This window comes from Lepisosteus oculatus, chromosome 2, assembly GCF_040954835.1.
Source record: "Lepisosteus oculatus isolate fLepOcu1 chromosome 2, fLepOcu1.hap2, whole genome shotgun sequence".
Taxonomy (NCBI): domain Eukaryota; kingdom Metazoa; phylum Chordata; class Actinopteri; order Semionotiformes; family Lepisosteidae; genus Lepisosteus; species Lepisosteus oculatus.
In genome coordinates, this window is record NC_090697.1 from 41855332 (window position 1) to 41882320 (window position 26989).

The following is a 26989-nucleotide window of genomic DNA, read 5'->3' on the forward strand; positions in this document are numbered from 1 at the left end:
GAAATAATATTCCTTCTGGTTACAGGAATAAAGTCTTCATGGACCACACAAGAAAATAAAATAATCCTGATCCAATACCTCCTATTCAACTTTTCCAGCTGGATACAGCTGTACAATGCAGAAGATAAAACTAGCACTCAAGCAGGCACTCCCATGCTTTTCCCCATTTCTCTCTAGTTTTTTACCCCAGTCTTCACTGTTAAGAGAAGGTGGTATTTGGTGGTCTGACTGCAGCTGCTGTGAGGTGAAAAAACTGAGGTTTTCCCTGACAAAGCTGTGAGGTATGTGGCACACAAATCAAGCCCAAATTCCATTGACTGTACAAGATCCAGATAATCCCAATCTCACTTTTTCTTGGCTGTTAGCTGTCAACATAGTGTTCTAGGTTCAATGTGTGTCACATAAACGTACTACTAACCCTTCAATGTTTTGAGCATAAACAGTATGGTACAGTACAGGCCTCCTTCACTCATTGTCACGGACGTCCAAAGGGACTAACCGTGGGGAGCAGGAGAGCAGAAAAAGACCCATATGCGTAGCGGCGAGACGGGAAAAAGGCCCGGGCTTATTAGTGCAAAGAGTTCAGGAATGCAGTATAGAAACCTATGCCCTCAGGGAGCGGACGTGGGGCGCCCTGGTGCTAGGCGGGTCTCAGGACATCCGAACATCAATGCTGAGCCAGGACAGAGTGCAAGACCCGGAAATATATAGCCCAAGGAAGAGAGGGACAGGAAGGACAGCAGACCGGAAACTAGGGACAGGACAGAGAAGGAGCGCCCTCTGGCTGCAGAGGGCGTGACACTCATAGCTGTTGACAGCTGACACATTATACCAAGCACCTGACACCAGTAGTTACTGGTGAAATGAGTAGGTCACTCAGTTTGTGTAGGCCCTCAGACTCTGAAGAGGATAAATATACTGTCTAGGGGTGCTGGCACTCTACACTCTGAAATGCTTTCCCTACTCTGTCCACAACAAAGCAGCTGGCATGTACACTCCCTTAAGCTTCATGGAGTTTACAGATACAGCCAATCCTGAGCGCAATCAGTGGGTCCTTTCACTGCTGTGTAAGCATTGCAAGTACGTCAAAACCACTCCACTTCCCAATGGCAGTTTCCCTAGACACTTTCAACATCTTAATGACTTGTGCCAGGTTGTCCACACACAGTCAGAATCCCCCAAAGAGCCTGTGGTGCCACCATCACCAACTACTAGCCAAATCCTGCCAAGGATGCCAGATAATCCCTTTGGGTACACAGAGCCTTGACTTGCAGCGTATGGAGTGTAATTTCCATCCAGTCTGACCACTGATCCCCCCCAGCCTGCAACAGTGGACTAGGCCCAGCTCCTGGCCTGAAACTGGGATCGCTTGCACAGAATCAAGCAACAGTACTGTTACCTGATGTTTTAAATGCCCTTCCATGTACTTTCCACTTGTGTCCTCTTGGTCTTGTATTACTGTTCTGTTTGAAAAAAATCCAACAGGTTTGCTTTCTCAGTGCCTTTGAAGATTTTTAATACTTTAATTGTGTCCCCCAATTGGTCTCATTTTCTAGACCTAAACAGCTTTAGTTTTTTTTTATCCTGTCAGTATAAAACACTCCTTTAAGCCCATAAGTAGCATGTTCCAGGACCCATAACCCTCTGTGTTCTAATTTTTTCAATTCACTTCTCTATCATTTGGAATACTTCTGCTCACAATAAACCTTTACATTACTATAGTTCATATTTGGAATTATTTGAAATGGAATTCCTAATGTGTTTAGTATTTTTTGCATCCCAAAGGATTACAAAGAACTTTAAATAGATCCACCACTGTAGTGCAACACCCACTTAGGTGCAACAATTACATGCCAGCAACCCCATGTATACTATATAGCAGATGAGGCAGAAAAGTCATAAATTATTTCTCCACTTGAAACAAGGGATACATTTACAGTAGGTAGGAGAGGTATTACAGTGCTCCCTGTTGCCTTAGTGGTGCAGTGAATCAGAAATTCGGGTCGAGGAAGAAGAGTGCTAACTACATGTTCAAAAAAATCAGCAACAACCTAATTGTTTTCAGAGGTGCCCGATTCCACCACCAAACTGGCATTGCCTTGCTTAGCTTCTGATTTCTGCTGATTTACAATTTATTCAAATATTTACAATTTCCTGTAAGCAACTGTTGAAGGACTGAGGCAGAGTGTGTCACAAAATGTGGCAAGAAGGGGTGACATCCATGGTAAACAGATTCTGCTTAAAGAACAGAACAAATTTATCCAAAGGGTGAGTAAATCAAAAGCTAAGAAACAGCATCCCAACAAATCCATCCATTCATTTTCTAACACCGTCATCTGATTTAGGATGTCAGGGAAGCCAGAGCCTATCCCACCAAGCAACAAGTGCAAGGCAAGATACACCCTGTACAGGATGCCAGTCCATCACAGGGCAGACAGACACATATTCACACCCAAGTCCAATTTTTCCTGAAGCCAATTAACCTACCAGTAGGTCTTTGGACTCTGGAAGGAAACCTGAGCACACTGCGAAAACCTACACAAACAGGGAAAGCATACAAGCAGCACAGAACTACTCTCATTACATATTTATGTTTCTGAAAAATAAAGTATATATTGATTAAATGTTTATGGCATCATTTTGATTAATTATTTACAACAAATGTATGTCAACAGAATTTACACATAAGAATTCTTACACAAAAGTCACATTCCTGATAATTCTGTGAATTTATTGCAGTGCAAAGTTATAAGCCTTATAAATTATGAAGGGGTATGAAAATCATATGATTAATCATTGCTTTAAGTTATATTTTGTGTGATTTGAAATGCTTATTTGTGGCAGTAAAGCATTAAGGCAATGCCATTTCACAACTGCCTATTAGTGGCAACAACCCAATCATGAGATTGTTATTGAAGTGCAATCATTTTCAGGTTGAAATACTGAAGTATTTCCCAGTTTTGGAAAGCAAATGTACTTAGACTGATGTTTCACAAATTGGGCTACTTTGCACTATTAGAAATCTGTTGGTAGATGTGCTGATGGAAGAGAGTCAGTTTCACCAGATCAGAGTCAAAAAAGAGACAGAGGGAGATACAGAATATGAAACTTAAACGAATAAGACATAGATCTTATACCAGAGTGCCTAAAAAGTGAAGGTATATATTGCCTCTATCCTTGCTAAAGGAAAACCCAGATTTGTACTGTATTTAGAGTATATTGCATTTGCTCAGTAAGGAAATAATTTAAGTGGATCACATTATACAGTATGTGTTTTTCAGGTAAAAGGTGAAAAGGCTGAACACTTTGGTACAACACTCTTGGAGAAGAGTGCCATTGGTAGAGATGGGTATAAAAATATTAAATTCTTTTACTCTTTTAATTTTAATTAAAAAATGCTTTGCAAATCAATTGCACAATGTAATAATTGCATAAATCACACTATTTCAAAATAAACCAGTTATATATAATTATCATTATATATTAATATTCATGTTATATATAAAAGAATATGTTCACCCACTTTATTTCTGCATTCGAAGACAAAAATATTTGGTCAGTTATAAGATTTCCTTCAGCCATGTCTTGAAACATGGTAACAGATTCTATGAGCAGTTCTTCATTTGTACTGTATATACTGTAGCATTAAGGCCTATGAGCAAGTCCCACGTTACTGTATATATTGTGACTGGTAACTGTCCTTCCAGACAAAAAATATAACACTTCAGTAACACCAGAAACCAATTTTATGGCAGCAGTGGGATATTGAGTAGTCTGAGATTTAACTTTTTTTCTCAATATACTGTTAGGTTGAACACAGAAGATTGCAACAAAAATGTTAAGGATAAAAGTTGTGCTTTTTTTCCTTTAAAATTACAATTATTTCAAATTACAAATTAAAAAAGTTAGAAGAAACTTTTACAACAATCCCACATTTGTGAAAGATAGGCTTCACATGTGAGTCTTAAGAATTTATTCGTAAGACAAGAAAGATCAGATCTAATTCTATAAAAAGAAAGGAGTATGAAAATTGCTCACCACATTGGCAAGTAAGGATTATCCCAAGGCAGATTTTACATAGGTTTGTTTGACATGGTATTCCCCTTCAATACCGAATGCAGTCAACACCAATGGGAAAATACCCTGTTACTGATGCCATACTGAGAACTTGCACCAAATTAGTACTGTGGTGGGCCAACCATGTCATTCCAACGTTTTCTCCAGAGTGTGGGATGGCAGGGGCCATCTGTTCAATTTCAGCCTACTTTCTATCCTCTATCCAAGCGAAGCTCCTGGATCATGGTTTTTTACCGAATAAACTCTTGAATCTTAATGACTTTTGCCTTTACAATACCTGTATATGGTCCTCCCCATCCATGTTCACCAAATTAAACAATCTATAGTTGCTAGAGAGAACAAGGTCCTCTTTTGGAGACAAGAGTACCCAGAGTGGCCACCTCCCAAGTGTCTCCTCCATCTCATAACTCATACTGCAAATCACTTGCTCATGATAATTTTGGTGCCTTCTCTTCTACAAAAATGGAGCAGAACAGCCCCTGTCATCCAAACCTCAGGGAAAGGTGCAAAAAACCCAAGGAAAACATGCCTGGGTCCCCATGGGGCTATCTGATACAAGATCTCAGTATGATGTCAAGAACAAGACACATCCTGACTGTTGATGACCGCATTCCTTTTAGCTGAGATTATAATTTCTTTTGCACTCTCTCATTTTCAACACAGCCGTTTCATAATATGTGGTTAGTGAGAAGCCAGCAGAGAATGGCTTGTCTGAAGCTTCAACGGCAGATGTCATGCATTCTCCCACAACCTTGGAAGCCAGGATAACACACTGGGTATTGATGCAATATTTGGGGATAACGGTGAGTGAATTGTTGCATTATCATGGTCATGAGGCTAGATCAAGAGGCAGTAATGTGAATCACATCTTCCCTTCCACAGATGTTACAGTAGAAACACAAAAAGACTTGCCAGCAACCCCAGACAATCTGCCATTCCATTGACGATACCTTTCGGCTTCAAGGTCTCTGCAGGGATGATGCTTCTATATAGGAGGTGAAAAAACAGACAGTGTTGACATAGTTGAGAAGTTACTGCAAAAGCAAGGATTTCTGGCTGACTGCAATAGAAAAAAAATATTGGAAACTGTTAACTGTTTCAACATATCGTTCACATGAAAATTGTAACAATTATATAACAATAATAAAAGCAAATCACTATATATATATACTGTATAGGTTATATTATTAGCCATATAAACATATTAGTCTGTTTTGTAGTGTGCTTCCTAAAGATATGGTGCTTCTGAATTTAAGACCACATTTGAATATGGAGAGGAAGCACCATGCTATTCCTCATAGTGGACACCAGGTCAACAGTGACGATCGTACACTCCATCCATCTTCCCATTATGTGCAGATGCACTTCACCAACCTGAAGTTAGTACAGCAGTGGAATAAGTGATCCCCATGTTCAGGGGGACCACTGCAATTGTTGAAGCAGGGAACCAGTGAATTATGGAACTGGTCTGGATTGCTCCCATCCAGGAGACATACATAGTGTCTGCCTCCTAGGGGGCCCAATGCATGGTGTTAACTCCTTCCTTCTCAGCTGGAGTGTGGTGCTTCTGTGTGGATTACCAGAAGCTGAACAGTCACTTCAAAGGATCCATACTCTATAACAAAGACCAACAATTACCTCAACCAGCTGGCCAACTCTTCGTGGTTTTCATTACTGGATCTCCACAATAGCTACTGGCAGGTTTGATTTGATGCGTGAAGCATGCCCAAAGACCACTTTCTTGACTGGACAAGGATTCTGGCTATTCCAGATGATCCCCTTTGGCCTCTGTGATGCTCCAGCCACATTTAAATGATGCAGAAGGCCCTGGAATTCATTACCCTAACACAGTGCCTTGTCTGTCTCGATGACCTGAGGCTGCATGGCAGCTTCTTTGACCACAGTTCCTTCATCCTAGGCCTAGTCCTCAAGCGAATGACTGCTCCCAAAGAAGTGCCACCTAATGCCGAGGGAGGTCTCTTTTATAGGCCACCATATAAGTGAATCTGGAATTACTACCCAGGAATGAAAAGTTAGTGCAGTGCAGGAGGGGCTGGCACCCGTCAACTTGAAGCAATTCAGAAAGTTCTTAGGGTTGGCACTGTACTACTGTGTTTTTGCCACTACCATTGTCCCACTTCTTGAGCTCTCCCAAAAAGGTGCAGAGATCGAATGGAGGCAAGGCAGGAGGCCTTCAATACATTGAATATACAGTCTTAGTTGCCCCAAGTCCCAGTACAGATGCCAATGATGAAGGACTGGGAGATGTATTGTCACAGAACAAAGATGAGAAAGAGAAAGTCATTTTATACTACAGCTAGATGCTGATGCCCATGCAACACAACAATAAGAGAAAGACAAGCCTGATCCTTCATTCCAGTGGTGAGTCCAAGACATTGCATGCCTGGGACGAGATGGCTGGACAGCTTTCATCCACCAAAGCTCTCTGGGTGCTGGATCCAGGCCTTAGGATGGAGCAATTATTTCTACACCAGTGTTCCTCCACACCGGATAGGCTATGTGGCAGGTAGCCGTCCCTGCTGCATTATGAGAGCCCACCGACGGCTGCCTGTAGTGAGTTGTTTAGGTGAAACTAAGACTCTCGAATGTCTCAGACAGTAGTGCCAGGAAGGGTCCCAGGAAACAGTCAAGAGCAACCCTCCTACCCCTTCCTGTGAGTGCAATGAAACAAGGAGCCGTGAATATTCTAAGACCTCTACTTAAGACACCAAAGGGAAACAGGTTTATGCTAGTCACGATGGTCCACTTAATTCTCTCCACAGAAGCCAACACCCTACCAGACCAGGAGGCCAAGACTGTGTGTGATGCCCTGATAGAAGGCTTCTTCAGCTGGTTTAAAGTCCCTTGGTAGATCCACTCTGACCAAGGCAAAAACATAGAGTCCAAGGTTTGTATGCATGCAGGGGTCTAGTTGGTTTTCCTGCACCAGGACCAGCTGGCCACCTACAGAGTTAAGACCACATGTAAGCCAGTCTCTTCCAGCTCTCCTAGCCCTGGTTGCCCAGAGGGAGGTCCCGAGACAGCTGATTCAGACGCTACAGGAAACTGTGCTCCACCTTTCTCTCTCTGTTGTGTCTCTCTCGCTCCCTTTATTTTTCCCTGGTGAATAGCACATCTCTGTAACTAAAAGGGCAATAAACCCTCTGCCTTTGTGAAGCTGCATACCTGCCTCCTGCCTATTCTATGTCACCATCTTTGGGCTGATTTACCAATTATTATTATTATTATTATTATTATTATTATTATTATTATTATACTACCTTTGCCTACTGCCCTGTCTCTCTCACACCTGAAGAAGGCTCCACGGCCGAAACGTTGTGTTCTCTTTCTTCTTTTTTTCAGCATGGAATAAACCTATTACTTATTATTATTATTATTATTATTATTATTATTATTATTATTATTATTGTTATTATTATTATTATTATTATTATTATTATTATTATTATTATTATTATTATTGTTGTTGTTGTTGTTGTTGTTGTTGTTGTTGGTGGTGGTGGTGGTGGTGGTTTTGTTCATGTGATGGCGATAATACCATCTCTAAACTTTCAAAACAAAATATCCCGTGACGTTATCATTGTGCTCTCAGGAGTGGAGATATCAGCATTTGTTCGTCTGCATTTATGCAGTCCAAACACTATGTGGTGTCTTGTTACACTGCAATTTGCTGTCCATGGTAGAAAAAAAATATTTAAACCACTTACAGTTTTAAATGTAATGTATTACTTCCAAAATTATTTTTATACTTATATTATTTATAACTTTTAATTAAAAAAATATTTTTTAAGTTTTCTTGAGTTTAACAGTTTACGAGTAGCCATTTAATACTGCGAAAGAAAACAATCAATTGAAAAAATGTAATTTAAATTGACCACAGAATCACTTCTTTAGACCTCGAAAGCGTCATTGTATCTTTGAACAAGTTAAGTCAAGGAAATTTTTTACTTTTTACATATTTCGAAACAGAGGATTTTCAAATAACATGGTAGGAGGTGTGTCCAAGACTAAAAGGGAGAACACTGATAATGAAAAATAATAAATGCACGTGTATCATATTCATGATATTGATGTTATCTGAAGCACCTTATGCTAATAGTCGAACTACACTTCACGTCTGAAAGACCAGGCAAATTGTGTTCATGAAAAGAACGTTGCCTTGGTAACACAGTAAGGCTTTTTCCGTCTATAAATACCTGCGATATTCATTTTCCACTCTTATGAGCATCATGTTGTAAAGGAGAGTTGCCCAGACCTGCTCCACTATTACAAAAATACATGTTTGTTCCTTGTGCTTAGGTTCACTAAGACACAAAATAACAACAACTTTGCAGACATGTTGAAACTTTCTGAAAAAGCGAACGAGCAAACGGGGACTAAAATTCTCCTGGACGCCATAACAAACGACAAAATTCACTTGGCGAGGTTTATCTTGGACGCTCTCGACGGGAAGATTATTAACGCTAGGACAGAAAGAGCTCAGACCCCTCTTATCTATTCTGTTCTATTACCCGATACACAAACGAGATCTAAATTTATGAAGCTTTTGCTACAAAGAAAGGCGGACGTAAATTGCCAAGACGAAACCGGACGTACTGCTTTAAGTTATGCTTGTGAAAGAGGATACCTGGACGCGGTGAAAATACTAGTTCAGAATAATGCTGACCCTGAGCTGGTAGACATGTGGGGGAACACCGCTCTGATTTACGCTGCAGTGACCGGACATTCCCCCGTGGTAGAATTTTTAGTGCGGGCGTTCAAAAGATTGGGTCTTAATATTGACCGACCAAATCGGGTTGGCAACTCTGCAGTTGAAGTGGCTAAGTACCTGGGACACAAAGACTGTTTTCTCGCCCTGACGAGCAACGCCAAGAAATCTCATGAGAATGAAACCTGTAATTGGAAAGAGCCGCTACAGAGTCAATCGCATGATAATATATGCGAAGAAAGGTTGGAGAAAAAGTTATCCAACTCCTTAATAGTAAAGGAAAAACAAGATAATCACGTATACCCATCAATCCAGACAAGAAGTGCGCTTACAGCGAATGAGGCTTTAGATATTGGAAGTTTAGATCGAAAAAAGTCTCCAACTTTCGGAAATCAGTCGGAATCTATGGAATCAATAGATGAGGCTGATGGAGAAAGTGGAAGCTCTCTTGATTGCCAGGGTCTCGTCTTTTCCAGTGTTCTTACTCCAAGGCCTCGGGTGCGCTCATTGAGTGTTCAATATGCCAGTACTAACCAGAAGCAAGGGGAGAACAAAAACAATATTCACCCCTATCTACCACCTTTTTCACAAACCTCGGATCTTCGCATTTCAGCTATTAATTCTACAAACCCAAACAAAAACAAGCACAGGAGTGTTGGTCTAGCGTGCCTTGATACCACAGTACCAATCTCGAGCCCTTTCTCCAGCTCTCTGGGTATTTTGCTTACTCCCATTGCAGCAGCGAAAGTTGGTAAAAAGGAAACAGAAGATGAAAAACCTAAAAAAGCAGCCTTTGACTTGGGCATTAGACGATTTCATGAAAGTTATTATCTCAAAAGATGCAGCTTACCAACGAGTGCCTTAACCCCAGCACCACCTGATCGGTTGATGTTGCCTTTATTCAAACCCAAAGGTTTTCCGAGAAACATACCTGCAACCATCACAGATTGCTCCAACACCGTTTCGCCAACGGCTTCAACGACTTTTACAGTCCTGGGTAACAAACTGTTCCGGCGATTCACTTTTCCCGAGTTAAAAAAAACTACCAAAGGCTTGCAAAGGAATGAATGCGCTGATGCTTCGGGTGGCAGTCCTGAGTCAGTCATGCGGGGTCTGCCGAGGTCTGAGACTTTTCCCATGAGCAAGAACCACCCTCAGGTGGGAAGTAAACCAAGCATCGACAGTATCAGTGCTGTGAAGTGCGAATTCGAGTTTCACCATTAAATCACTTCCTCGTGAATATTTTCTTAATCTAAGGTAAATGCACACATTAAAAAACAACAACAACCGATTTCCTAAGGATGAGTATCAAACCCATGGCGGCTTACTGTGTTTTTAAGTTAAGGAATCTGACGTGGTCATTTACAGTATTAAATGTACTGTATTTTACAATGGGAAATTAGTATTTGTGTTCAAGATAGACTGCAGTATTATTGTTTTAGTGTTATACGTTGATCTGTATATTTAAACCATTTGAATCAAAAATGTCTTATTTTTAACATGATGCCATATCTCTTCATTTGGAAAACAATACGGATCAGTCGCTTAACTGCAATGTACAGTAAGTGAAACGATGCCTCTGTTGACAAGCAGTTCCTGTTGACACTGTGCTTGTAATGTAGGTTCACTGTCGGTTTAAATACAGTATGACGTGTTTTATACTTTTCTGAAATGTACACATAAAATAAACATTATATATATATATAAACATATGCCATGGTTTTGCAGGTATGTGATATTTGTCGCTGGTTGAATGTACGTTTGGACATATTCCAAAAAGGAAGTTTATTATTTTTCTTTCGAATCTAAAAATTGAAAGTTCTTCTCATTTTTACAAGTAATCATGTTATTAGTAAAACACATCTTGTCTTCTGAGAAGCTATCTTCCTAACTGCATAACCCCCCCCCCCCCCCGTACTCCCCCATCTATGAATCGATTGCTATATTGTCAGTCCGCAAACGATCGTAAAAGTCTCACTCTCAGATCAATAAGGAACGTATTCGAATGTTTTTAGATACACATTGGTGAATGAACCGCCCTAGTTTTAAAATGATAAGAATAGTCCTTTTTGTCGTGCCGGGCTGTTTCTTAAAGAAATTAAAGGACCTTGAGCATTGTACTGTCATATTTTAAAATAATATTTCAATAACAAGAAGAGACTGCTCAATTAAAATTGATTTCGAAGATGAAATTCTAAATTACCATGCCTCACACATACAGTACTCGGAGAACTGTAATTTTCTATATACAGTACCTCGTGACATCGGAGCGTCCAATTATGTTTTATATATTGTTGCTTCTGTATACAGTGTATGTTCGGTCTGTAGTTATCTAATTAATATCAGGCTAAGCTTATACTGTATAGAGTGCTTTCTTGGTATCGGCTGAAAATGGCAAAACAAATATTTTGAAAATGCTCGCACATGTAACAGAAATGCGTGTTACACAGAAATGTGCCTCCTGTTAAATGTCACGGAGACTAGGATATAGTGACTCAAAATGTAATGCAACATGTACAAATAGAGTACCAACACCGTTTCACTTATATACTGTACAGTAGGTAGGTTGAGAAATATTTTCCTTTTGTAAGTTATGCACATTTTAGAAGTAGGAGGTTCAAAACTGTTCAGACCATCAATAGCTTGACAAACTAAGCCTAGGATGCTAAACTATAATCAATGTCTTACACATACAAACGTAAAATAGCCAAGATATTTGTGAGAACGGAAACTTATCGGCTGCAGTCCTTGTGTCTTATTTTCCATCATATCAAATACATTTACTGTATTTCCCCGTATGTAAACTGGGCTTTGCAAATGACATGACGACGCAAAACATCAAGACAAGTATGACCGACGAATGGGTTACCGAGAAATGCAAACTATACTCTTAAAGGATGACAATAAGTTGAAAATGTAGCGTATTAGGTACAGTATATACAGTACAGTATAATAAGATCAAGTTTATTTTTTAGTTCGTTTTGATCCTTGCAAATGGGTTACTAATTAATCGAACGGTTATAAAAGCAGCAGGTAAGCGGGAGACAAATGGTTATTAAAATGTTCCGTTTAAATCATTTAAAACATCCTCATCTTCACCTGCAATGTTATTATTGCTTTTCACATAAACACCCCATAAATAACATTCCCGTATGCAACTTTGTACAGTACCGTGTTTGTTTTGGAAGACCTGAATTAGGTTGAGCCTTCCATAGGCATGACAGACACGATATAAACTACTGGTTTTAAGTGACAACATGGGTGTGATGATTATTAGGTCGTTGCTTTTGCTTCACACGGCTCAGCACACACATTACAGCACCGCATTACGAGCACACGTCGGAACTAGTGCTCTGCCACACAACAGCAGCAACCTTTTCCATGACGGATAATATTCCCAAACCTCGGCTGCGGTAGTGGGAGATGGAAAAAAGCTTTTCAGAAATAGCTGCCGTCGTATTCTTCATGAAACAACTTAGAATAAGTTCCCTTTTCATAACGCCTCCTTAAATCACGCCACAGCTCCTCGTCTGCACTCTGTGGGCATTTGTAGAACTGCTTCAGCACCGAGTTAGTTTTTTTTTTTCTCTTATTGCAACCAGTCTTGACTGTATCAGTCCTCTGTTTATCGCTACAGTAGACTAAAATGCTGCAAGCATAAGTGTTGCTTTAAGTATACCTGTGTTTTAGCTGCACTTGCAATGAACTGAACAGTTCCCCTCGCGGTCGCCGGAGATCACGTTTGTCACTCTTTTGAGATTTTAAGAGACCAGGCTCTCATCTCGATTCTTGGATTTCAATCTACAGAAGAATGGAGCTCGCCAGATTCAGGACCATGGATAGCACTCGAGTTCTGCTTTGTATTTTTAGTGAGTAGGCTATTATTTTTCAGCAGTGTTATTACTGCAGCATGTACACATTCGATCCAATTTGCTTGTTATGTCGAGAGGGGCATCGTTTTAAACGTGCGGCGTAAAGAAGAGAACATTTCAATGTACAATAAACGCGTTACAGCAATGATATGCGAATGAAGTTAACATTCTTCGTGTATAATGGGTATACATATAATACAATCATAATGTACAGTATAATGTAAGATGAATAGTTCAACTACTAAATTAAAATATTAAATAACAATATTATTCTCAGGCATATAGCATACTTATCAAGGAATTTGTGCACCTGACAATTATTCCTCATTAACACTTATGCACGTTAAGTAATTTTCAATATGTTACAATTTATACTCAGTAATTTATGTGAATAGATATTTACTGACCTTTAAAAACATAGCAGACTTTCTGATTTTAACTTGCTGTTGTTACTGTGATTCACATGAGAGTAACTGTATGACTATAAATATAATTAATCTCTCCTTGCTATTATGCTAAACTAGACATTGTGTACCTATACAACTGCAATGGAGGTTGGCAGTAGCTGTAGACTAAACACATTTGAATATTGTGTGACAAAACACATATTGTATTATTTGAACTCCTTATAATAGTTTTTTTTACAGTTTTGAGTGAACAATACATTTTTTTTTCCAGACTTTCTGTTTGGAGTTGTATCAGAGCAAGAAGTTGAAAATCTTTCAGGATTGTCTAACAACCCCAACAAAGATATATTTGTGGTTCGAGAGAATGGGACAACATGTTTGATGGCAGAGTTCGCTGTCAAATTAGTCGTCCCCTATGATGTCCTGGCACTCAACGGAATAGATGTAAGACACCAGTTTTATTTTTGTTATTTGAAATGTACAGTGTCGTACAAATCCTTCCAAAAGTAATTTTTCGTGTTTTTATCTTGTTCGAGAATGCTAATAGTTATAACTCACGTTATTTACGTGGTACAATACAGACAGTTATGCTTAGAGGACGTCCAAAAGGACAATTGTTTTCTATAATATTTTATGTACGTCAGAAGTGATGAAAACATTGCGACAACCAGTGACTGTAGTACGAAAAATGCATTGCTTTCAAATATTTCGTTCTAAAGTGCCCAGATAATTTGGAACACTTTTCATTTAGTAGGCACTAAACTATTTCAATATGACATACTGAAATAAAAGAAAAATAATGGCTGTTTGATTTGTTTAGACTGCTTTTAAGCTAACGTTTTTTGGACAACAGTCCATTGTTGAACTATCTGGGATATACATACAGTACTCTCAGATACACTGTACAGTACACGCATTTCCTCGAATAACATCGAACACATACTGCAGAAAATGAATAAGCGCAAAACAACTAGGAGAACGGTATTTTTCCTTTGTCATTTTCGCATTTAGTAGAAAAACGGTTTAAAGCAGGTTATTGTAAGAAAGCATATGAGTAAACCACTTAAGTGGGAGGATAACACTTGATGTAAATACCATTATCACATTTAGCTATGAGAGTGCACAATTATTGTTTTTTTTTTTTGTTTAGCTGATTACAGAACAAGCGCAAATCACACTTCCCCGTGGGGCTGAGATTAAAGGTAAATGCGGGAGTACAGAAGCCGAGCTTCAGATTTCTTGGTTAAGTGACGCCTACACTTTACGCCTGTTTTTCATTAAGGTAAGCCGCATATTGTCAAACATTACAAATCTAGCTGAGTCAACGTCTGAACTGCTCTGGAAAGTATCATTTATTAAGAAACATTTTTTTCGCCACCTACTTCATCATGGTTTGTTTTAAACGCACACAACAATTGTAACAAAATCAGCATAGCGCATTCTTTAAAATGTTTATTGACCATAATCATTTTTATTAGTAACAGACATAAAGTCACAGAGGTAGCAGTAACTGAGAGTGTTAAAAAGACTAACGATAAATACCAATAAGGAATTAAATTAATCTAAGAGAAAATTTCAATGAATTCCTTAAATCGTTCTAAAACTTTTTTTTCAGGAAGCACATAACCTGTCGAAATGGCAAGATGTTTTGTGGAAGATCAACAAAATTCAATTCGTTTACGACACTTCTGAACAGACGCATTTCAACAATGCTTATAATCGTAAGTAGGAAGGTATTTTCTACACCATGTACAAAACACGTATGTTGTTTGACCTTTAGGCTAATTAAGTCCAGAAATAACTTTTTTTTCTTCTTAGACGAAGTCCTGTTTCAATTCCAACAAATGTAAGCCAGTATACGTTATCTGAAATTACAAAACCATCTTCAGCAGGGCTTCTTAATGGTTAGCCGACAAAAGACACTTTTAAAAACCTTAGTCCAGATGTAAGATGTTGGTTGTTCTATGCAAAACGGGATACCTACAGTATCTAATCTATTAGATTGTTCGACGTTTCACGGAGGCCCCAAAGCTTCTTTAGCATGTTAAACTACATCAGAACATTTACTTCTAATTGTTAGTTTTTTTCATTACACAAAGATGATACATGTGACAGTATTATTCTTTTTTCGTGTTTTATCTCTTACGTATTTTAAGAAACTAGTGGATGAAAAACCGAACTGGCAAAATGTCAATGGTCTTCTCTTGTTTGTAACCTCAATGTTATACAGTAAATTTAGCAGTACAGTACTTTATATTATAACCCAAAGAAAGGCCTTTTAAGGATTTTATTAAACTTCGGAGTGTTTTCTTGACGGAAAAGCATGTCTCGTCTTTGATCAGTATTTGTATACAGTACTTAACAGCGCTAAAAACATAATGACATTCTGAACATTTTATGGTAGAGTACATAAACATAAAAGAAAAAAAGGTGAAGTACTGTCACAATTGATCAATCAAATATTATACTCTTAGAAGAGAGCCTGATTCGGATAGATTTGTTATTTCTCACTCTTATGTTCTTATCAATTTTTGAACAAGAAATGTAGAATCCAAAAGCTTAACATATTCGCTTTGAATTATTCACCTCGGAAACATTTTAATGGACCATTTATAATATTTCAGAACATATTTTCAACATTTTCACACTAAATATAGATTACACTCAGAATAACATATCATTATTTTTGCGGTAAAACATTTCAAGGTATTGGTCTCATTTACCAATTTAAAGTAGCTTAAATGGAAAAAAAAGTAGCCATTTTAAATGCACCTACTGCATATGGAACTAGAAATATATATATATATCAATATATATATTGGGTAAATATATTATATATTCTTTTTACAGTATATACTGTGAACAATAAAAGAGAGTGTACACATTTATGAAAACAGCAATGTGATAGCTTTAAAAGTCAAGCAGTAGTCAGACATTGAAGTAGTCGCTTTCACATCTAGATTATACTGTACAAAATAATTATTATACACCGAAATAAAGGTCAAAACAGGAGTGTCATATTAAAAAATATACAATTATAAAAAAAAATTATATTGTAACTTTGCAGCTTTAAAACTGACATAAATCTTTTGTTTACCTTTTAACTTTAGTTATAGTATATTAATGTGCTTTATTGTTTTGCATGCATTTTTGAAACCTGGTCTGAATATTCTTATTTGTCATCTACAAATCTTCAAATCTACCCAGAATTTGCATTCAAAGTCAAGTCAGGTGATCCTTGTGGACAATTACTGAACATTGTTCATGTCTTTCTCTGCTGTTAAATTGTTTTTTTTTTATGTGTGTCCTGCTGATTTGTAAAGCAATGTCTTAAATGCTAAATGATCAGGAGGTATTGTATAACTTAATTCAGTGAGCTACACGTGTATAGTTTGCTGCAGTTATGATGACCTAAATAACAAAATGCCCTTCCCTAAGGGCTAAAGCCTACCACATTATGATGAAGCCACAAACATACTAGAAAACTAGCTGCATCATAAATAACTTTTATTATACCTTTCTGCTTTACACTGTATCTCAACTGCTGATTCTGATTTTCCAACAAATATTATGTTGGGATACAATTTTATCATAGTTTGAAAGCAAAACAAAATAAACAACAAAATTCAATACAAAATACATGTAAGTAAGGGAGTTTGTAAGACAGGAAAGAAAGGTGAAAGAGGACACATTAAACATCATTAGAAGATATTAATCTAAAGTACTATAAGGCTGTCACTGAAGTATGATTTTTATTTTGTGTTTACCAGTAGATTTTTTTTCCTTTGTCACAGGATTCATACAATAGGAAAACCTATTTAGCAAATACTGTGGTCTTCATCAGATCCCAGAACATGCACATTCTAGTATCTGATATGTTTTCAAGAATACACAGTATATATTTATTGTAGACTAGAGTAGGTAGGTACAGTAAAAGGCTGAGAGCCTGAAAGCAAGAGGCATTTACTACAAACAGATGGATGCTTATGACATGTAGCTAAGAAAATATTTGACTTTTAGTGGATTTCCAATGAGTTTGCAATGATTGGGTTAATTAAGAATGAGACAGTCCCTCTGCTTTTAGAATAAAACAAAAGATCCTGTTATCTGTGTGGTTTAGTTAAAGCTTTTTAATGGGTGACCTCAAATACAACTGTGTCTCAAGTACTCTCAACTGAAAAGATGAACAATATTTTAAATTAGGTACAGTATATCCACAATGTGAAAAGCTTTAAAAATGCTGTACATTTCTCAACCATACATTTGTTTTCTGATCAGAAACTGAAAGTTGAATTAAACCTAATTTTCGTTGTAGCAGAGTAGATTAGTAGAAATAATTATATTGTTTTATTATGGAAATAAATGGGAATCCTACATGTCTACTAGCTAAGACCATCCAGTCAAATACAGTATGCTTTAATCTTAATTAAGACCTTGATTCTAATATATTATATTATATGTACGGAAAATTAGGGAGCATTTTATTGTCCAAGTAAAATGGACAAAAAAGGTCTGTGACTAAATAAAATATGGGGTATATAAGAAACCAATGGGATTAAAAAAATGTAAGCATTGAACAACATTTTGCTTCTGAATAAAGTATCATAATAAGGTGTAATCCCAATGGATTGGAGTGGAGTACGAAGTTTGGACTTTTAAAGTATGACAGTGAGAGTATTGTTCAGATTTTGTCTATGTTACGGACACAGCCAGACCTCATTAATTACCAATTAACATTCCACACATGACTCTTTATTCAAATCCTCATCAACCAGCACTTCACTGCTCGGTATTGAACAGTCTGCTGTTTTCCTGAGCTCTCCTTCTTCCTGCAGACCTTCAGTGAATAAGCCCTTCTACTGCTCTGGATCCTGACACTGCTTCCCTCACCGACTCTGACTTCCCCTAGCCCCATCGGATTTGTTCACCCTCATCCATGGAATCCACTTGCACAGGGTTCTTCTTGTCTAATAATCTCCAACAGCAATTCTAACAAAAAAATGTTAATGGTGATAGCGGACAACAAGCAGGCAGTCTTTTATATACTTTATGGATGAAAATAATAGCTGAATGGTCAAAGTAAAGACCATTCTCTGAACTTAATAGGAGTATTAATATCTGGCTAGTGCCTACTGGAACTTTAAGAATTGATAGAGCTGATTTTAAATAAATAGAACCAGTCACACTCTTTTAGTGAATTTTAAAGTATCTACAATCAAAACTTCTTAACAGAAAGTACTAGTTAAACAATGCAACCTGGATGATGTGATGGCAGCAAAAGTATGCCAGTATGCCTATCACACATCAGCTACCAATGGGGAGGAGGATAGAGTGATGAAGCCAATTCATAGATGATTAGGAGGTATTGATTGGTGAAGGACAGGTGGAAATTTGATCAAGACACTTGTAGGGCTTAACACCCCCTACTCTTTTAGAGAAACACCCTGGGACTTTGAATGACCATGGAGAATCCGGACCTTAGTTTTACATCTTATTCAAAGGATGGCACCGTTTTTACAGTATAGTGTCCCCATCATATACAAGGGCATTAGGACCCACACAGACTGGGGGGTGAGCGCCCCAGGCTGTTCCTACTACCACCTCTTCCAGTAGCAGCCTTAACTTTCCCAGGAGTTCTGCCATCCAAGGAACTGGCCAGGCTCACACCTGCTTAGCTTCAGTGGGGCGTCAGTTGCACCTTTTTACTGTATAGTGTCCCCATCACTCTACTGGGGCAGGGTACAGGATGAGCACTCCCTACTAGACCCACTAACACCTCTTACAGTGGCAACCTTAGGTTTCCCAGTTTTCCCATCCTGGTACTGGCCAGGTACCTGTTTAGCTTCAGTAGGGCACCAGTTTTGAGTTGCAGAGTGGTATACAGTAGCTGCTGGTTGATATACTGTATGGTTTTGTGGCATCGCAAAGATATATAAAGTTGACTTCAATGTCTTTGCTGTTTCGTAGGTTAAAATGTCTACTAATGCACACTTTATATTTTCTTGATATTTGTCAACCAGCAACAGTGGCACTGAATCTTATCAAATCTCAGAAAATAAGCAGTTTTGGATTTGGTTAGTACTGGAATAGGAGAACTCTGAATAATTGGGTACTAATTGCATCTAAGTGGAGAAGTGCTTTTGGATTATCTTTGATGAAAATTGCATACAAACATTATTTATTATAGATCTTGATTGGCCCTAGTGGGTGTATTGTATGCAACATGTAATTACCACCTAGTAAAATATAATAAATTATTGGAACTTCCAGTGGGTCCTGACAAGGCAGTTGGGATAATACATGCTCACACCCAGCATCCATTTTATTTCTTTTCTTAGTTTTCATTCAGTTTAAGGTGGCTTTCTCACTTTCAAGGCCCCAGAAATCATGATAAAGGAAGCAAGGTGGACACCTTCTCTATGAAAGCTTTGAAAGAAAGGGCAAGAAAACTGAAAAGCAGCCCTTTTCACAGATAGTGACTAATGCATACCTCATGTCACTGACAGACTTTATTATGATTTACTGTATACCAGTGACTTCAGTGTTAAGAGGAGAAGATTCCTGTTCACCCCTTGTTGTGAAAAGAAACCAAGAGGTTTGATCTTATTCAGGCATTCAGGCATTAGAGAGGCAGGGAAGGCTAAAGTTCTTAAAAAGATCCTCAGATCTACTACTAAAAACAAAGTGAGCTTGGATTTGGTTTTTTGCAATGATTCTTAAATAATGGTTCATTGTATATCCAATCTGGCAGAAATAGTGGACAATGGCTACCTTTTTAATCTGTGCATTGTTTGCCATCTGGAACAATAATTCTATTAATCCTGGAAATGGTTTTGTTATTTTTTCTTAATTTTTAATGCTTTGCTGTATCGACTAACATCTAATCTTTCATGATGCAAGAACCAGTATAATTAACAGTATTGATATCAGATGTGATCTTTCATTTTCTTAAAAAATGTAAAGATTTTTTAGAGATCTGAACCTCTTAAGTGTTATTATTAGTGAATTTAGAATCTGTTTCTAAATTTAGCTCTAAGCAAATGGACACATTCATATTGTGGTCATATTCCATTGTGATCAGGCAGGCCTTCTGAAGCGCTCTGATCATATGTGGTGCCTTTTCCACATTTGCAACCAAGCTTCTTGTAGCTGTGCTTGTAGAACATGTAAATATATGTTGTATTTCCAATAAATATGAATATTAGATTAAGAAAAAAAAACAGATGACCATTTCAGTAACATCTAATGAAATAGAAGTGCCACCTATCGATCTGCTTTGATCAGTAAAGGGATGCAAGTGACATACTGATGAATAGAACTGTATTATGCCGCAGTGTTCTTGCCACTGGTGTGAGTTGCAGCATCAGTGTATGAAACAGAGAACTAGGGATGGGTAAGAACCAATATTCTTCTAATTCATACTTGCATTCTTATATAGAAAGCTTGTAGAAGGAAGTACAGCTAAACCTCATTGTGGATGTTGCAAAATGTCAGGCTTTACAGGTTCATTTTTCACTAACAAAAAATGTCTAATAACTAATCCCCTTTTTTTCTGTGAGCTTCTGCGGAATAACAAGAAATTCACAAGAAAAACCAAGCAATATTGGGGCAAACTTGAAAGTTAGGTCCACTTGTAAAAGCTACTGTATGTTAAGATCAACCATTTTGTCCAACTTTGTAGCGACCTTTAAAGGTGCTGTTGTTGTCCTTTGTAGATGCTTTGTAGCTTGTTCTTTGGGAAGGTGATTATAATGAATGTTTTACCAAATAATCTTTATGACTTCATTGGATAGTTGTTTAGTTTCATGATTTCCCAGTCCTTTGTTAAAATTGTTTTGGAATAGGTAAATCATGAAATTGTACACCAAAAAGCTTAAGCCAAATCCCCAAATGTAACATTTGTTCTATTTCTTTCAATTTTGATAGGGATATACTTTTTACTCTGCCACTAGAAGTTGTTTGGGCCTCTGTGACTTGAACATAAATTCACATGTGGTGATTCAGTTAATTAGATAATTGGTGAAGGGCAGAGAGTCACATTTTCACATGTGTTTCAGTGACTTTTTGTGTTGGCTTTCTAGAGTGTTTCTTTTGTGTGTATTACAGAACTTTGCTTAAATAAATTCTCATATTTCTCTTTTTTTTTTCCTTTTCATTGTGACTTTCCATGTGTTCAAACCTCACGTGGTTGGCCTGTCCCAAATATAGATTTTTTCATTACAATTTATAGTAATATGTTATTTTATATACAAGAAGCTACTCTTTTAAATGTGTAGTGTAAAATGCAGTTTTAAACATATTACCTTAATTATTTACTAAAAAACCAATGTGATATCATCTTATAAAATAAAATAGTGCTAACTATTTTTTTTTGAAAGTGCAAAGATGTACTGTACACTAACATACAGTACAGTAGTGCAAATTGCCCATTGAGGTAAAGGCCTCTTTGAGAGGATCTAAGCAGCAAACTGGAGGATCCAGGAATTATGACAGGTGATAAAACCATAAGAAATCATTGAAGATTGTCCCCTGCAATCAAATCTGTTGATGGTTTTGGGCTAAATATACTTCTACATGTTGACAATGGCATCACGTTGTATCTGTTGAAGGTATGGGAATGCAGTAGTGATCACTGATAGATAATACTGTAGATATTGGTCTAATAGTTACTGGTCTCTGATACTCTGTATGTCCTAGTGGTCCTTTAAGCTGTAACAAAGCTTGGTAAAAAAGAGCAAATTCTACATAGACAATAACTTCTGGAATGGCCTGCAACAGTTTGGTGATGATACAGTCATCCAACCATGGACCGATGAACTCCCTTCAGATTTCAGATTCTATTTACCACAAAGGTGTTTGGAAGTCATCTGAACTGAGACATGAGAAGAGACATGGTGAATTCACATTAAATTCATAAGTAGGCTTTGTGGGTATATATGTTCTTAAATATCAGTACCAGAATAGTGGGTTGGAATACACATACAGTATTAGTTCTACAAACTCAAATTTCAGCTATTCAGATGACACATAAATTATTATTATCTGTGCTCAGTAAAGGTGCATAAAATAACAAAAGTGTGATTGTTTCTGTACATATTTTGTCAATGGTATAGCCTACTTATTACTGATTTTTGCATTCTGAAACAATGTGCATTTATTTTGGAACTGATCATATGCATAATAAATACATACAGTATATGCAATATGTACAGTATAATGTACTATTAGTGTTATTTGAAACACCCTTGATATCTTGTTATATATGTTACTTTAACAATTGGCACTGTGTATTTCTAGCTGGGAAGCACACTGCGAGCTCGCACCGCCTGTCCGCCCTGGTGACTCCAGCAGGACTTTCTTATGTGTGCCAGGCCCCGCAGACTCTTTCGCTCATCTCCAGTGATCATCAGAAAGGAGTAACAATCTCGATGTCTGACATCCAGATCCAGCCATTTGACATAAAGAGCAACTTCATGTTCAGTGAAGGTACAATTAAAATTTACTACAGCATCAGATATATAAAAACAAATGAGACCAAGCGTAATTATTCATAAGCAGAGTGCGGCAAAATACTAATGTGAAGTAGCACACATGTTGGCAAGGTAGAGTAAGTAGATTGCCTCTCTGAATTAGTATAGAATTTTTTATTTGAAAAAATTAACTAACCAGTATTGCCATGGCAACGTTCTTATTGTTACCAGATTGTTGTCTCAGGCATCAAATTACCTTACATGTTATATAAGATATATCCAAGCCTAAGCAGTGAAATACTGCAGTGTTGTTATGGAAATAATAGCGAGAAACAATTGCATGTCAGACTGCATCTGAATGTTTTACTGTGGGAAAAAAAAGTGGATGAAGTGCTGGGTATGGTATTCTAAACTAAAAAAAATAAAATGTAAGAATATTATTTAGATTAGAGTGATGGACGGGAAGAAGCAGATATTACAGCTATTTAAATAAATGGCCTAAATGCTTTCCTTGACTTGGTCAAGTTTTTTTTGGAACATCATCAGTCAGGCTTGAGTAGTCTTTACATTGTCCTATTCCAAGACTCCTGAGACCTTGTTGTGGAGCAGCTGTTTTCAAGGCCTATCTCATTCATTGTAGCAAGAATGTCTCTTCATTATGCTAGAGTAGCAGAACTTCACTTTTCAAGGTTTTAAAATGAGATTTTAGATTCCAGAGCAGTAATTGTGAAGGTTGTGTTTTTCTTTTTCATTCTTCTGTGAACATTATTTTTTAATTAGGTTTGTGTGAGACTAATGAAACATTAAAACATATGTATTCATAAATATACTGTATGACTCATATATATTTAGGTTTCATGAACACAGTAGTTTGGTACAAATACATTTGTAGATTTAAAATAAATGGATTCTATTTTGTGTTTTGCTGGTTGCTGTGCTTGTTAACATTAATGTGTAAGAAAGTTTTTCTTTAAAAGAAAAGGCAAAGTCACAGTAAAGCTGTGATTTAGCTTGTGAATTATTTTCTTTTGTTGAAATGGTGTTTACCCCCCATTTATTTTGGATTTATTGATTTATAATTTTGTTAGAAAAACAGAGTCACACATTTTTATCGATTTTCAAATTCAATTAAAATAATACAATACTAAAAAATAATGTTTGCGCTCTCTGTGATATCTAAGTAGCACAATAGCTTAACTTCCCAGTATCAGCTATTAATGTTTTAAAATCGATTTAATCATATAAATATTTTTTTGTTTTGTTTTAATGCTTCCATTGCTCACAGTGGAAGATTGCTTGTAATATGATATTTCACTTACAATTACAATGGTAATTTAATTAGTAAATGATGAATATGTATTTCACACTGAGAGGAATAATAATATGTCCTTTAATATAAATTGAAGCTTGGGTTCTCAATCAATTTCTATGCCTGAACAAGGTTATGCTCTTTCTCTTATGCTGCATTGATACACTTGGATTATGTGTTGAAGAACAACAAATGGCTGTTTTACATACAAGGCTTGTACTGTATGTAACTACTTGTGTGAATTATTTTATCATATGAATACCTCTTTGAAATACAATATATTGTTTCTAAAACTGTTTAACTCACTCAGAACAGAACTGACCATCTGCTTGCACTTATACTCGGTTATATAATATTGATGATGAGATGCAAAATAGAAGTATTCCCGAGAACTATGCTAATCAAATGAACATCAATAGAGTGCCTTGTCTATGAAATGGAAGGGCAGGTACAGTATAGTGACAGATAACAGAGAACTTTGTGATTTTTTTGATGGGTATACAGTATCTCTTAGCATTTACAGCAGATCATGTTTAATGTGTGGGTATTTTACAGGAAGCACAAATGTTCTTGCATATTTGGGAGAAAAGCTTGAGAGAGTTTGTTTTTTAAACAGTCATTATTGCACAAACAAATATCTGAGCTGGACACTTTTTTAATCACTTACAGTAGTTTCTCTTGAAACATTCATTACTATGAAACACATACAGTACCTGTATTTCCCCATCATCTATATTTGAGAAATCGATGTGTTATATAATTATAACTGAGATTAACAAAATATGTATGAGGATATTAATGTTACATAATACATAACGATGTTATGTATTAACAGTCATAGATTTATTTCATCTGTTTAATATACTTTTTTAACAAACCTTAGAAACCAAAAACTGTGGTTTAGTTCCCATGTGTATCTATTATTTTTACATGTATACAAAATATTTAGTTTGAACAAAATAAAGAATCACACTTATGAGGGACACATTTATTGTAATGGAAACATTTTCTGGAAAATTACATGCTTCTCAGACTTCCTCCTGCAAATGATTTTCATCCTGATCTCAGGTTCACACATAATCCTACTATAATTTTGGGAGTTCTTTACATTGTCTGCAGATTACAAACGCTGATAGTCTTGTTTATTGTCATAGAGTGATATGACAATACTTAACATACTTATATACAGCATACAGGTACAATTACATTAAAATGATACAATCAAAATATAATACATGTGCATATTATGTAAATGCATCTAAACCTGTATGGCAATTATTAATTAAAAGAGCTTGTTGACATATTTTGGCTTTACTACAGTCTAATTCATACTGTATATACTGTAAGTTAATGACTTAACAATTATTTTTTTCTTTTACTGAATACTTCCATTGTATTCATTTAAACTTTAGCAGTATGAACTGCTAAAGTTTAAATGTTTTCAACTTCAAATATTAAAGCTTCAAGCTCTTTCAGATTCAATTTTGGAAGTGATCAATAAGCGTGTCTGTTCCCTTGCTTTGATATTGAATTTTAGTCCTGCTTCTCTAGTGCCTTCTACTTCCTATATATTCCTGTCAGGTCCGAGTTGTAATGTCATTTGTTTCTCTCTCTCCACAGCCTATAAATGTATTACTGACCAGAGGGAACAGCTAGAGGAGACCTTGCCGTTGATTCTGGGAATAATTCTGGGAATTGTCATTGTAATTACTCTTTCTGTCTATCATATCCATCAAAAAATGACTGCAAATCAACCACAGCTTCCAAGAGACAGATCACTGTATAAGAATATGTGATGACGTTTAATATTGTTAAAGAAAATGAAAGTTAACAGTACATTTTCTTTCATAGGAATGGTAATTTATTTACAGAGTTCTTGAGTTAAGGTACAAATATGATTAGTTTTAATTTGAAAGTTACAGGTATTATATCCATGATTTTAATTAAACTGGAGAATCTATCAAACAAGCCATTCAAAAAACATGAAGCACAATCTTTAATATGCTAAAGTATTTATTTTAATGCTGCATTTATTATTATGCATTTTTTACATTGTTTTCCTTGCTTTAGACAATATATGCTTTCTTTACAGTATGAAGTGCACCATTAATTACTTTGAATGTATAAATATGTAAAATGTGTAAATAAACTTATAGAAACCATAAGTTAAACATTTAATTTTCTCTGTAGTGTATGCTTTTGGCTGGGGTAGTGCAAAATGTGTATTTACAGCATAATATTGCATAAGAGGAAAAAAATATTTATGTCACGACTTTAAAGTAAACATTTGCATCAGGAGAATTAACTTAATAGAACTGATGAACTTTTGATTGAATTTAAGAAAAATGTGAAATGTTCTATTTAACAAAATAAATTAATGTAACTCATTTTCTTTGTGTACTTTTGTATATTCTATGCTTTTTAAACATTCACTTCTTTTCTTCCATTTGAAGTAATTCAATGAAAGTGAGAACTAAAATATTATTCTCTCAGGGGCAATTAATAGGATCTCATTGCTTTTGAGAGAAATATTAGAGCTCTGTCATGTATTCCAGAGTAAGCCTACTTGTTTCTTACATTGGAATGTAAGAAACAAATGTGACTAGAATAGACCACTGTACCTAGGACTAAATCTCAGGATTTTGGTGACTCTACTTTTTCTGAGCTGCTCAATTGCTGTGGAATACCCTTTCTCCAGCTCTTCGAGAGGGTAATTATTTGACTCTTTTCAAATCTAAACTTAAAACTCACATTTTTACTATGGCCTGTGTTTGACTGCCTTCTATTAATCCTGTATGTTCTATTTTAATTTTTCTTACTTTTTATTGTATTATTTTTGTCTTTTTGTTCTATATGTACAGTACAGCACCCTTGGATTTGGAAAGGCACCCTTTTTAATAAATAGATAAATTATTCCTATTCTTATCTTTATTAATAATAATAATAAGAAGAAGAAGAAGAAGGAGGAGGAGGAGGCCTAATAATATAATAACACTATAATAATATAGAATTTTCCTTTATACAGGAAATCAGAGTTTTCTAAATACAACAAAAATGGCAAGCTCTCTTATTAAGGTTCAAATACTTACCTCAAGGCACTGTCAACTGACACGTTTTCTTTGTCC

General features: G+C 36.5%; 1 protein-coding gene across 1 annotated transcript; it reads left to right on the forward strand.

Moving 5' to 3' along the window:
- Positions 1 to 8417: 8417 nt before the first annotated feature.
- lamp5 (lysosomal associated membrane protein family member 5) lies at positions 8418 to 26251 on the forward strand. The gene is made up of 7 exons (XM_015349598.2): positions 8418 to 10017; positions 12563 to 12675; positions 13357 to 13529; positions 14236 to 14367; positions 14701 to 14806; positions 22383 to 22571; positions 25485 to 26251. The coding sequence occupies exons 1-7, from the start codon at positions 8435 to 8437 to the stop codon at positions 25658 to 25660; spliced, it is 2472 nt and encodes an 823-aa protein (XP_015205084.2). The 5' UTR covers positions 8418 to 8434; the 3' UTR covers positions 25661 to 26251.
- Positions 26252 to 26989: the final 738 nt, after the last annotated feature.